The 13,332-nt window shown below is 43.4% G+C and overlaps 2 protein-coding genes across 2 annotated transcripts; both read left to right on the top strand.

Annotated features, from left to right (window-relative positions):
• Window positions 1-1,230: 1,230 nt before the first annotated feature.
• Window positions 1,231-3,689, top strand: LOC311526861 (FAD-linked sulfhydryl oxidase ALR-like; the record flags this gene model as incomplete). Its single annotated transcript, XM_084640333.1, has 3 exons — window positions 1,231-1,239; window positions 1,904-2,103; window positions 3,510-3,689. The coding sequence occupies 3 exons, from the start codon at window positions 1,231-1,233 to the stop codon at window positions 3,670-3,672; spliced, it is 372 nt and encodes a 123-aa protein (XP_084496459.1). The 3' UTR covers window positions 3,673-3,689.
• A 2,120-nt stretch (window positions 3,690-5,809) lies between these two features.
• On the top strand, window positions 5,810-10,295 carry GFER (growth factor, augmenter of liver regeneration; the record flags this gene model as incomplete). The annotated part of the gene is made up of 3 exons (XM_084640759.1): window positions 5,810-6,022; window positions 6,841-7,052; window positions 9,261-10,295. 3 exons carry the CDS (start codon window positions 5,810-5,812, stop codon window positions 9,421-9,423), a joined length of 588 nt encoding a protein of 195 aa, XP_084496885.1. The 3' UTR covers window positions 9,424-10,295.
• Window positions 10,296-13,332: the final 3,037 nt, after the last annotated feature.

Genomic DNA, 13,332 nt, shown 5'->3' with positions numbered 1-13,332 from the left:
AAGAGAATAAAAGGCCCTCTCCTCCCTTGGAGCATTCCGCATCTTCACCTTCTCCTAGTCCCACTGAGCCCACTGCCTCCAGCAGCAGCACCCAGCCCAACGTGTCTGGTGGATCTAAGCTGACAGCACCCCGCAAGAAGAAAGGCAGCCCAGCTTCATCCCGCTGGCCTGCCCTGGAGAACAGAGCTCTGTCTGACCTCCTGGGGGGAGCCCCATTTGTTGTGGCTAAGAATAGGTTCAAGAGGAAAGACTGCCCAGTCTGCCAAGACTCCATGGGCAAGAGGAAGAGGGATTCGGGTTCAGCAGCCAGGGTAAGGACAATTGGACGGGGCAGGTCTGGGCAGGACTGAGTAAGGGGTTGGGGAATTTTCTTCTCATCGCATAGGGATGGTTGAAGGGGGATCAGAAATGGTCCCTGAGGAATAACTGATGGAAGGGAGATCATTTCCCCGACAGGAATGGGTGGGGGAGGTCAGCCTCCCAAGGAAGGGATAACGGGGATGCCGGGGGGAAAGTTGGGATTAGCCCAAACAAGTGGCTGGTGGGGATTACGGGTGGGTGGCAATGGAGGACAGGAATTGGAGGCTGGGCCTCACATGGGAGGAAGGTAGGCGTTGCAGATCCAGAGAGAAAATGCCATGCTTCTTTAGATGTTCCACGTCTGTAATATTCAAAAGAGGCCGCTTCCACGAGAGCCAGTGCTAATGTGGGAAGCATGAACTACCTATATAGAAATTGCATATCTAGAAGTCACACCCCGCTAACCTCAAGAATGGCTGATGACCGATGCAAATCCTTCTGAGAGTGGGTATGACCTCCAAACCCCTCCCCACCAAATGGCCACTCACCTTTTTCTTTACTTCCCACCCCCATTCTCTTCACTTTCTTCCTCCATTCCTGGGACATTTCACATTTGTCCTCAAAACCTGCCAGATTAATTTCACCTTATTTGAAGACCCTTACAGGGACTCTTAGCTTTATAGATGACCCAGCTAAGGCTGAGCTACAAACCCTGTGATTGTTAACCATCCTTGTACATACAGTTTGCAGGCTCCACATTCGCTCCTGGTCAACTTTTCCTCCTCTCCTCTGGGGAGAAAAATTCTTGTGTTTCAGTTCAAACCCTCCAAACAAACTCATCTAGCCAATGCATTTAAATGAGGCTTCTAGGTACTGGAAGTATTTTGTTTGTCTTCAGAGTCCCCATTAAGAGTTTTGGAATGTTAGGAAATGTCTACAGTACAGCAGCACAGGTCCAATGCTGCAGCTGTCCCTCTGTAGCACTGTAGTGCAGATGCTTCCTACACTGATGGAAGGGGTTTTTCCATCAATGTAGGTAATCTACCCCCGGGGAGGCAATAGGTAGGTCAATGGAAAAATTCTTCCATCATCCTAGCTGCACCTACAGCAGGGCTGAGGTCAACCTAATTATGTCACAAGGTGTGTGATTTTTTTCCACAGCCCTGAGCAACATAGCTAGGTTGACCTAAGATTTAGGTATAGACCAGGCCTGTGGCTCTCTCATAAATCCATATTGTTTGGGAGTTTAAATGTCCTTGTTTGTTCCCTTGAATATGGTGCTATATTAGGGGTTCTCAAACTTTTGTATTGGTGACCCCTTTCACACAGCAAGCCTCTGAGTGTGACCCCCCCATATAAATTTAAAACATTTTTTATATTTCACACTATTATAAATGCTGGAAGTGAAGCAGGGTTTGGGGGTGGAGGCTTACAGCTCAGGACCCCCAGTAATAACCTTGCAACCCCTTGAGGGGTCACAACCCCCAATTTGAGAACCCCTGTGCTAGACTGAACAAGCTGATTTAAATGCAAGCTGAGTGAAAAGGGCTGTTCTATCACAATCTTAATGTGCTTGCTAATCCTTTGGCTTTCCTGATCCCAGGTTAAAAAGAAAGTGCAACCATCAAACTGTCCACTCAATACAGAAGAACTGGGGCGAAACACATGGGCTTTCCTTCATACCATGGCAGCATATTACCCAGATCATCCCAGCAACACCCAGCAACATGAGATGGCTCAGTTTATTGACTTACTGAGCAAGTTTTATCCTTGTGTAAAGTGTGCAAAAAATCTAAGGAAAAGGTGAGTCCTTGTGGAATAAGGTCTAGTCTGCTCACAAACATGCACCTGTTTAACTAATGCTAGACTTTAACTGCATATTTTTATTTAAGTTTAGCTTAAACCTGTTTTTTGCACTGCTTTATATTTAAATTGGTTTAAAAAAAATTATACCTTACATGAAACTAGTGCAACCCTGCATATAGACAAGCATCAAGACAATTTACATGCAGGAAGCTAGCTTCAGGCACTGGTCTCTGTTAATGCGGGATGTAAATCAACCTGTTTCCCAGGGGTGCAGATGCCTTTTCACTATCCCCAAATGATATATTCTGTGTTTAAATGCATCATAAGACATATCACAAGAAGCACACAACTCCTGAGACAACACAGGCTCTGTGGTGGGGAATTCTGTTGCTCACAGGAGTGAACAGACCTGAGCGGATTCTTCCAGCAATGGTGTTTTCAGTGCTTTTGAATGGGTTCCAGTTTATCACAATCTGTGAGAACCTGTTACAGACACTGTGGATACAGTCAGCTTGTGTCATGCTGGGGAAAACAATGACTTTCAGCTTCCAAAAACAACCTCTACCTAGCAAGTAAAATAATCAATTCCACAAGCTTAACGAGCAGAAAGCAGGTAAACATTTGAGCAAGGCTGGTATATATTCCCTCCTCTAGAGGGCAGTGTTACACCTACTGTAAACTGGAGCCTATTCTTACACACAATGGGAATTGTATTATATTATTATTTTATTGTTGTTATGATTACGATAGCACTCAAAAATGTGCTACGTGTTCTCTAAGTATAGCTATGAAGGCCTAGTCCTTGCCAGTCAAGTGTACGAAACCAACAAGGAGAGGGCGGGGGTTTGTATTGGAGACATAGAGACTGATTTTCTAAAAACAAATTACAAGGAGCCCGTAATACACAACATCAGCTAAATGTTATTAAATCTGCCAACAGGTTTTCTCCTGTAAGGAGCTGATCAATGGGAATATTTTAAAGTATTAGTGAGCCCCGAGAATGTGATGGTTTATGTGGAGACAAAGCAGTTTGGACAGGGGCATCCAAACTTTGTCTAGCTTGGGGAGCATCAATAACTTGCCAGGAGCCTAAAGGGCTATAAAACAGAACAGACTGCAGACACCTCATCATTAATGAGAGTTATCAGTTATTAAGATATGGCCTATAGAAGATACAAGAATCTGCATGGTGTGTTTCACCCTGATGAGTTGAGGTTGCTCAGAGCAAGACAGATCATGGGACCTATATTTTCTGTAAGAACAATTTCTGTATTGAAGATGGGGGTGGCCTCTGGCCACCTCTATAAATTCTGCAAGCACTTTAGCGACTCCTTGTTTGGAAAGTAAAATCAGTGATTTTGGACTAGAGTAAGTAGTGTTTTGATTCTTTTCCACCTCTGCAGCTTAAGCATAAAAAAGCCAGACACCAGCAGCAGGAAGAAGCTATCCCAGTGGATGTGCCTGCTTCATAATGATGTGAACAAGATGTTGGGCAAACCCAAGTATGACTGCTCCCAGATGGATGAACGCTGGCGAGATGGCTGGAAGGATGGTTCTTGTGTCTAGTTTATGGAGATGCCGTTGGAAATAAGACTGATGTTATTATGATTTAAATACAATAAGAATTGAACCTGGTGCAATATAATTAAAGACAATACAAGTAAACATATGTGTACATATGTCCTAAATGTCTTTATTTTCTCAAGAAGCTTCCTATTTTCACCTGCAACTCAGAGAGCTCATTCCCCAACTGAATTCTCGGGGGACGAACCCAATTTTAAGTGATTATGTAGCTGCTAAGACTAGGACTTTAGGCCAGTCATGGGAACACATTCACAAGTCATGACAGAAATTGTGACAAGTTTTATCAGATCAAGCCTTTAAATAGTCCATAAGTCCACTAACGTCAACATGTTAATAAACATTTACAGGAGCATGACCTTAAATTGTGTTTTCCATCTTTTTGTTTCCTTTGCTCAGAGACGCCAGCATCTCAGACCAATTAACTGGGACTGAAATAATGAAATCACCTTTAGCCTCAATCAAGTTTCTGAGAACATGGGGGATTGTAACATTTTTGTTTAAAAACGGGGCTCTCCCTGCTAACTACAAACATGGATTTACATGGTTATCCTGTATTGTACATGCTCAAACAGTTTTATTTTCTAAACCAAGCAAAGGCACAAAGCTTCAGTGAACATCTCATCCAAACCAAATTTCAAACTTCAGCCATTTTGGGTAGCCCTGTCTAAACCTTGGATAACCAGAATTTTGTAAGTGGTTTTTAACCTATGGCAAGAAATGGATGCAAAGATTTTATTCAAAATCAGCCTTTACTGCTCAGATTCTCACTACAGACAAATCTGTATAGACTCTTGCAGATTCTTTTATCCTGTTAAAAATCAGGATGTCTAGGGGCTATATTCAAAGCGCATAGAACAATGGTTCTCAAACTTTTTTTTATCCATGGACCACTTGAAAATTGCTGGGGGTCTCAGCAGACCATCTAATGATCTTTCCAAATGTTGTTTGTATGTTAGCTAACTATTGTAAAGTGCTTTGGATAAGAGCACAATATAAAAAAAAGTAATAATAATTTAAAAAATTGTTCCACAAATAAAAGCACACAGCTCATATTTTAACATCAGTAGTCTTACCTTTCTAATGCAATGGATGTGCCCTCTCCCCCACACCGCAGCAGCCCGAGCCTTGCTCGGAAGGACAGCAACCACAGGGCTGAGGTTGGGAAGGAGGGCTGTTTCTCCCGGGCAGCCACAGCCCTGGAGCTAGGGAAAGTCACCTCTTTCTCTGGCCGCCACAGCCCTGCATGTCCCAGATTTGCCCCACTCCCTCTTTTCACACCACTACCCTCTCCCACCTACCCCTTATCCCCCCCACAAGGCCACCATCTCACCTTACATGTGCATCTTCTCCAGGGTCCAGGCACCTAATTAGTGGAGCCACACTTCCACTAATTAGGTGAGTGGCCCTTCATTCGCTTGTGTGCGGCCACCCAGGCCCACACCTTAGAGGGAACTGTCTGTGGACCACCTGAATGGAGCTCGCAGACCACTGGTAGTCTGCGGACCACAGTTTGAGAACCTCTGCCATAGAAGACTATGGGAATCTTTCCATTGATTTCAACAAGCTTCCAATTAGGTTTTATAGATTTAATAAATTCCACTTAAATGGTGGGAGAAGCCTACTCTGTGTACCAACTAATTCCAAAAGTGAGTGCTCACATGGCTATGCCAGCCCTTGGTGCATGTTAGTGAATGTTTCTATTTTTTCATTTTTCCTGTCTGTTAAATTGGGAGGGGCATGGAATGGGCATCTGGGCATCCAGATGCTGGTGCTTAGCTTTAAATGCATGAGCAGCCCCACAAGTTCAACAGGTCAAGTATGTGTGTGAAGGATCGGGGCTCTAGACTCCTCTGGCTTCAGTTTTCGTGGTCATTTCTAGTTTTCACTCTCTGTAGCAGCTGCTCTAGGGTGGGCCAAGCCCAGGGAAAGGGGGCACAGAGAGCTGGGGTTTTACCACAGGAGGGGAAACCCCCAAGAGAAAGTTTTCCTTTTCCGTTTCCTTCGCCTCTTCCTCCCTTTCATCCCTCACTCAAGAGGCATCTCTCCCGCAGGCCAGGCCGCCTCCCCGGCCCTAGGCTAACAGTTGCAGCGGGGCGGGAAGAAGGCCACCCGGCCCAACATGCATTGCGGTTCCAAGATGGCGGCGCCCAGTGAGCGCAGAGGAAACCCGGCTTCTGACCCGGCCGCCGGCCCCGGCTCTTTCCCTTTCCCCCTGCCCGGGCCGCCGGGCGCCGGGGCGGAGGAACAGCCCAGGAAGAAGCCGTGCCGGGCCTGCACAGATTTCAGGAGCTGGATCCGGGAGCAACGGAAGCAGACGGCCTCGCAGAGCGGGGTGAGGGGGCGGCCGGGAGCGCGGGAGGGGCTGTGAGGAGAGATGAGCCCCAGCGATCCCCAGTCCCCTGCCGCCACGAGGGGGAGAATGGTTCCCTTCACGAGTTCCCCACCCCCTGTAATGTGCCCCCTGGGAATGACCCCTCTCCAGAATCCCCCTCTCCCTACAGTGTTTGGCAGGGGAGTACGAATGAGCCCCCTTTCCCCCCCGCCCCTCACTCAGTGATGGAGGGGGGCATATGAGCGAGACATGCTTCCCCAGGACTCCCCTTACAGGATAGTGGGAATGAGAATCTCCACCCTGCCCACACAGCCTTTCACAGGCTATGGGTGGAATAAGACACCCTCTCAGCGCTCCCTTTCATAGGCAGTGGTTAATGAGGGAATATGAATGAGACACCACCACCCCCCAAACAAAAAACAAACAAAGCAAACTTTCCTTCACTGGCAATGGTTAACAGGAGAGTACAAATGACCCCCCCCCCCCCGCTCAAACTCCCCTTCACAGGCTATGGTTGACAGGGGGTAGGAATGAGGCACTCCCCACCCAGAACCTCCCCTTCACAGGGCATGGTTGATGGACAGAAGGTGTATGAGACAATAGGCAAGTTATTTAACCTCTCTGAACCTCATCAACAAAAAGGGGAGTAATCATATTTGTCCACCTCATTTAAGGAGGTTTAGTTAGCTAATACCTGTATGGTCCTTGAATTGAAGGTGCGCTAGAAACACAAAGCATATGGGGTTAGTGTAAGGTATGTTAATTTTTTATCCCGAGTACTAATGTGCACATATAACCCTCTTGTTTCTCTGACCCAGGAAGCATATGTTGAAGAGGAGAAGGAGAAGCCTCCAGATTGTCCTCTAGACAGAGAAGAACTTGGGAGAAACACATGGTCTTTCCTTCACACTATGGCAGCATATTACCCAGATCACCCAAGCAATTCCCAGCAGCAAGATATGACACAGTTCATTAACTTATTTTCCAAGTTTTTCCCTTGTGAAGAATGTGCAGAAGATCTGAGGGAAAGGTGAGTCTTTTAAAAAAAATATATCTACAGGTAAGGGATCAACCTAAAGTGTTGGACTCTAATGGTCTGGTTTGCAGATCAACTTTTCCAGTAGTTGGTGGCTTTATGGATATTCTGTATTGTATATTGTTTTGCCAAAATGTAGTTTTATGATTGAATTAATCATAAATAAGGACACAGGACATACACATTCAGAGGACAAACACTCTGCTGTCAGACAGCACAATAGCTCCAAGAACTAGTGAAAGAAGTTTTGTTTGTTTGCTGGTTTGAATCTGGCTCATAATGGTCACACTGGGTCAGACCAAAGGTCCATCTAGCCCAGTATCCTGTCTTCCAACAGTGGCCAATGCCAGGTGCCCCAGAGGGAATGAACAGAACAGGTTATCATCAAGTGATCTATTCCCTGTCACTCATTACCAGCTCACTACCCAAACTGTGCTCACTATACAAAATGTTCTTCTGAACCGCAAAGGACAGCCACATTGCCAGGTCAATATTAGGTTGGATCTTACCCAAAATACCACACTGCCAACCAATCCTTTAGTGTCTAAAACTAAAGGTTTATTATAAAGAAAAAAGAGAGAACGAGAAAAGTTGTTAAATGGTAAAGCGCTTAGGTACATACATAAGACTACAAAGTCCATCTATCAAGTTCTTAGCAGTGTTGGTGAGTTCACTGGCTTGAAAGTCCCTCTGGAACATGTCCACAGCTTGGATGGGTTATTCAGTCCTTTGTTCAAAGCTTTGTTTGTGGAAAAGTTACTCCAGACGTAAGAAGCAGGAATGAAGACAAAATAGAGAAGATGCAGCTACTCTTCATATTCTTTTGCCATGTGGCTTGTACTTTTTGTCCCAAACACAAAATTCACAGCACATGGCATGGAAAAGCCTTTGAGTTCTCTGTCCACAGGCATGCCCCTACATATCTTGCTGACTCATAAGGTGTATCCCCAGGCTCCTTTCCATGGCTTCATTGTCCTGCTGATGACAGACTAGGCAATGCTGATGCCAATCTGTCTGGGAGTGTCACCCAGAAACAGCACAAGTTTTGAAATACAGATATACCATACATATCTATAACTCACAATAAAAAGGTGATACAAACCTATAAATAAGATTATCTTACTTGGCCAATCATAACATTTTAACAGATACCTTACATGTCATATCTGGTCAGATTCCTTGCAATTTTATAATATTGGTATTAACCTTATTATAAAGTGTTCCACATATTCCATACGGTGTCACGCAAAGCTAAGAATCTCTGATATCAAATCAATATCCTAACCTAGCAGGAAAAGTGAACTGCATGAAGAAGTTTATAGAAGTGTTTGCGTACTTCTTTCAAAAGGGAACTAAAGATTCAATACAGAACTTCATATTTATTACGTTGAGATGAGAAATCCTTGTCTTTCACCAGAGCAAAGAGATCTTAAAAAGCTACTCCAGTAATGATATTTTTACTGCTTTGCAGGGGGTACCAATTTATCACGATTAGCAGCTGCATAATGCAGATCTGTGGTTGCTAGCCAGCCTGTGTCACATTGGGGAAATAGAATCAATGATTTTGAGCTTCCAAAAACAGCTTTGCCTCAGTGACTGAAAGAATCAGCTTACGCTAGCGCAGGCTGCAGAAGGAATGGCTGAATACAATCCATGAGGAGGGCTGATATATATTCTGTCTGCTAGAGGGCGGAGCTCCATCTTCTGTACACCCAAGCCAATTCGTTATCCACAAATGGAATTATCTAGTGCAAAAAAAAAAGAGCAGCTTTGTATTTGAGAGCTCGATAATGACTAAAACACCTTGATGGAGCCCAACATAGAAAAGATGTTCATTATTATTTTCTTAATTTGCCAAGAGATTCTCTCAAATCAAATTATTTATGAGCCTGAACACTTTTTGCCATGGATAAACTGTTTGGATTGCCATCTAATATTTTCCCAACCAAGGATGTGACTGTTAAGGAGCTTCAGGAGTGCACCTAACTCACATGCATCCAAGTCAATTACAGACTTTAATGTGGAGGTGCAGCCTGCAATGAATACAGATCTCAATATGCTGGCCTTTATGGTCTCTGTGAGACATCTCAAAATAGAGGATGAGGGAGGCTCTGACCATCTGTGGGCCACACAACTGCTTTGGAGTGTGAAATCAGTGCCTATAAAGTAGTAAACAGCATTTGATTCCTCTTCCCTCTGCAGATTACGCACAAATCAGCCTGATGCCAGCAGCAGGAATAATTTATCCCAGTGGCTGTGCCTGCTTCATAATGACGTCAACAGGAAGTTGGGGAAGTCTGAATTTGACTGCTCCCGAGTGGATGAACGCTGGCGAGATGGTTGGAAAGATGGTTCCTGTGATTAATCTATAGAGACTCTACAGGAAATCAGACCAATTCTAATATAATAATCATCCCTGATGTGAACTCAGTACAAGGAGATGCAGCTAAATAGTTTGTATGTTTGGGTGACATGACTTGTGGAAATAAATGTGTCTCCTGCTCTAAAAGGCAACTCAGAGATCTTATCCCAACTAATATATGGTCATGTAGCTGCTGGGACTGGCACCATACATGTGCCACAGGAACTGCCGGAACCTTGCAAAACTCTGTCATTGTGACAATTCACAGTAAGGAAAAGTCTCTCAATTTCTATAGTTCTAGGGGCACCTTGTGACTGCTGTTCCTTTCACTTTTTACATACTCCTAGGCTCCTCTTCTACATTTTTGTTTATCTGCAAACATTACCTTCAAGTTTTAGGCAGTGCCTTTCTTCCTCTATGTCACTTCAGCCTGTTCTGCTGGTCTTACAACTGGCAGCACCACTACAAATCCATAAATCTGCTCCATTCTGTGCCTACCATGTCGTCCTTGATCTCTTCTTCCAAAGTCTATGAGCTGTTGTCTGTTAATGCTATTTAACCATTAATTCACCTTGCTGAAAGGCCTCAAGGCAGAGAGATTTTATTTAAACATTAAAAATCATGGAATCCAGGTCTCTCATTCCAGCCATGATAAATATCCTCATTTTGTATGTTCCTTTGTCTAATCTTCCAAGAGGGCATTGCAGGAAGAAAAAAGAAAGAAGCACAAAAACCCCAAGTAGAACGAATGGCACGAAGTCAGTAGCTGAATTTTAAACACTGTGATTTGATTGCTAATTGTTTGGGCTCATTGGGAGCATGATGTAAGAATTCCCACGGAACCACCTGCTTTTAAAGTATATATTTATTTTTAATCTCTGCTGTGAACTTTTGTTGTTTGTAGAAGTGGTTGCAATGATGTGTGTGTGTATGTTATCTGGTTGTAATGAAGCCAATTCAGATGAGTTTTACATATAAGAGTGGTAAAATACTGCCTGTGTTCTGAAATCCTTGATAGATAATAACAGACTGGACTGGTCTGTATGCTCCTAAGGTGAAATTCTGCCTTGGGCAGGCCCTCTGCTCTAAAGTTCTATGTCTTGTTAGACAGTCTTAAATAATATCTAGGGCTCTAGGCCCTGGATTGTGGACTTAAAGTGGTGCATGGTGTGAAATTCACCCCTAGTAACTGGTCAAGTTCCATAATGTGTATTGGGCCTCTAGGTCTGCACTATTGCATCAGTATATTCTTGAGTGGGGTGTGTGAGAGAATATTTCAGATGATAGTTTAAAATACTTAAGTTGCTTTGCTGGGCTTTGCCTATGTAGACAAATATAAATTGTTAGAATTAGTGCAAGATAGTATGAAATCTTTAATATCTTTTTTCCCTAAATTTATAAGGATTTCTGGGTACCAAATGGTCACGTGACATTCTGTGACATGTGACAGTATCTTCTGGGTCTCTTTTCTGCTGATGCTTTAAAATTGTTTGAGGGTTTTTGGTGAGCACTTCAAATCCAGACTCCAGCGAGAAACTGCTGAATTGGAATTCATTTGCAAATTGGATACTATTAATTTAGGCTTAAATAGAGACTGGGAGTGGCTAAGTCATTATGCAAGGTAGCCTGTTTCCTCTTGTTTTTTCCTACCCCCCCCCCTCCCCAGATGTTCTGGTTTAACTTCGATTTAAACTTGGAGAGTGGTCAGTTTGGATGAGCTATTACCAGCAGGAGAGTGAGTTTGTGTGTGTATGGGGGTGGGGGGGATGTGAGAAAACCTGGATTTGTGCAGGAAATAGCCCAACTTGATTATCATGCACATTGTGTAAAGAGTTGTCACTTTGGATGGGCTATCACCAGCAGGAGAGTGAATTTGTGTGGGGGGGTGGAGGGTGAGAAAACCTGGATTTGTGCTGGAAATGGCCCACCTGATGATCACTTTAGATAAGCTATTACCAGCAGGACAGTGGGGTGGGAGGAGGTATTGTTTCATATTCTCTGTGTATATATAAAGTCTGCTGCAGTTTCCACGGCATGCATCCGATGAAGTGAGCTGTAGCTCACGAAAGCTCATGCTCAAATAAATTGGTTAGTCTCTAAGGTGCCACAAGTACTCCTTTTCTTTCATCCTAAGTGTGTCGTCTTATGAGCTACTTCAACATAAGCAGTGATTTATGGAAGTAGATTGGGGGTGGCATGGAAATTGTAATGGGTGGTGTCTCTGTAAGTGAAGGGCGCTAATACCTTCTATTAGCAAACATCTGATTCCAAGACTATGGTACCAAGGGCTCCTTGGAGGACAGTAAACAATCAAAGCTTTGAGTGCGTTCAGATGATTTGACCCTCTATTACCCTTTCAAGCCAGACCTGTTAAAACAATACCATACTGTGTTTTTATCCAAGTTAGTTGCATTCAGCAGGCAGTGTATTTTATCTCACTGTCTGCAATATTGATCCTATGTGTAACCTTTCACGCTAATTAAACTGAAGCTTGATTTCCTATCATTTTTATGATTTAACTGAATTGGGACTTCAGGACATGATTCAGGTTATTAAAAAAAGCTCATTAAAAGTATCTCGGTGTACGTTTAGCTTCTTGGAACTAATACATTCCAAATATCTCAACCTCCGAATCCTATATTTGCAATAGTGTGAAATTCATACCTGTGCAGAGGATCAGCACAAGGCCTATGCACCACTAACATCCCTCTGCAGACCTCAAAACAGTGCTTAAATCAATATCCTCAGTTGACATCTGCCTATTGCATATGCTCATCAGCAAATTCTGGCTACTTGTTTGTTAATAGGGCAGATCGTAACTGCGCTGAGTGGTTAGCTGGTAACGATAGCAAAAGTTAGTGTTCTCTTTTATGTTTACACTCTACAGGATTGCTTTGGTTTGTCATGTATTTTTCAGGCCTAATTTCATATCTGTGGTTTTGCTTCGTGGTGTTTTTTCCTCATTATAGGTCACATCTAACATTTTGATCTTATTTGTGCAATTTCTTTAGGATGTTTGTAGTCATGTAGGGAGGGAAAAAGCATGAGTTTTTAATTTTAATGCATATGATGCATGTAGTTCTAAGAATCAGTATTTCTATCTATTTCCTATTGATATCAAAATAGGACAAATTATTTCACCTCTGATTTCTCCACTCCATGGAGCTTTATGAAGAGAACAGATCTCCTGGCTTGCGTTTGTATCACCATCTGATAAACAGTAAGTGGAATTGAACACACTCCACAGGGTTATTGGAAGGCATCATTAATGTCAGTAAAGTGCTGTGATTCCCTTCAGTGAAAGGGGCCATAGACATGAAGTTATTCTGTAGGCAAGGTTCTTGCCTGTCAATTTTTGCCCTAATTTGGCTAACAGTGGAGTACCTGTTACTCTCATTGAGTCAGTGGGAGACAAATTGTGGATTCAACACACCCTTTCAGGATCAGACCTGTAACTGCACCACAGAACAACTGAAGTGTGGCAGAACTCAAGCAGACAGGTGTCCAGAGTTTTCATCCATAGTGGCTAGTAGCCAGTGTAAAGGGGATAGTCATGTTAACTACATTCAAGCTAGGCTTAGGAGAGGCAAGTGCTCCTTAATGATCACCTGGGACATAATTCCAACACTGCTCCTGTTATACCAATAAAATAAAAACCAGCAGGATCTTAAAGGGGAAAAGGCAAAATGCCACATTTATTTTGAATACAGAAAGAATCCTAGTAAGCAGTTAGTTATAGCTATAACATTCCATTCAATTTCATATTTATTCACACATTCATTCATACACACAGGTTCTGCAAGGTTGTTATAGTTACCAGCCTTAGAGTTGCTCATGTCAAGCCACTGGCCAGGTGGCCTGGACATGAGGAGGGAGCAGGGCCTTGTCAGATGCACATCTGATGCTCCTGGA

This window comes from Lepidochelys olivacea (genome assembly GCF_965140295.1).
Source record: "Lepidochelys olivacea isolate rLepOli2 genome assembly, chromosome: 10".
NCBI classification, from domain to species: Eukaryota; Metazoa; Chordata; order Testudines; family Cheloniidae; genus Lepidochelys; species Lepidochelys olivacea.
This window is presented reverse-complemented; position numbering and strand designations above follow the sequence as displayed.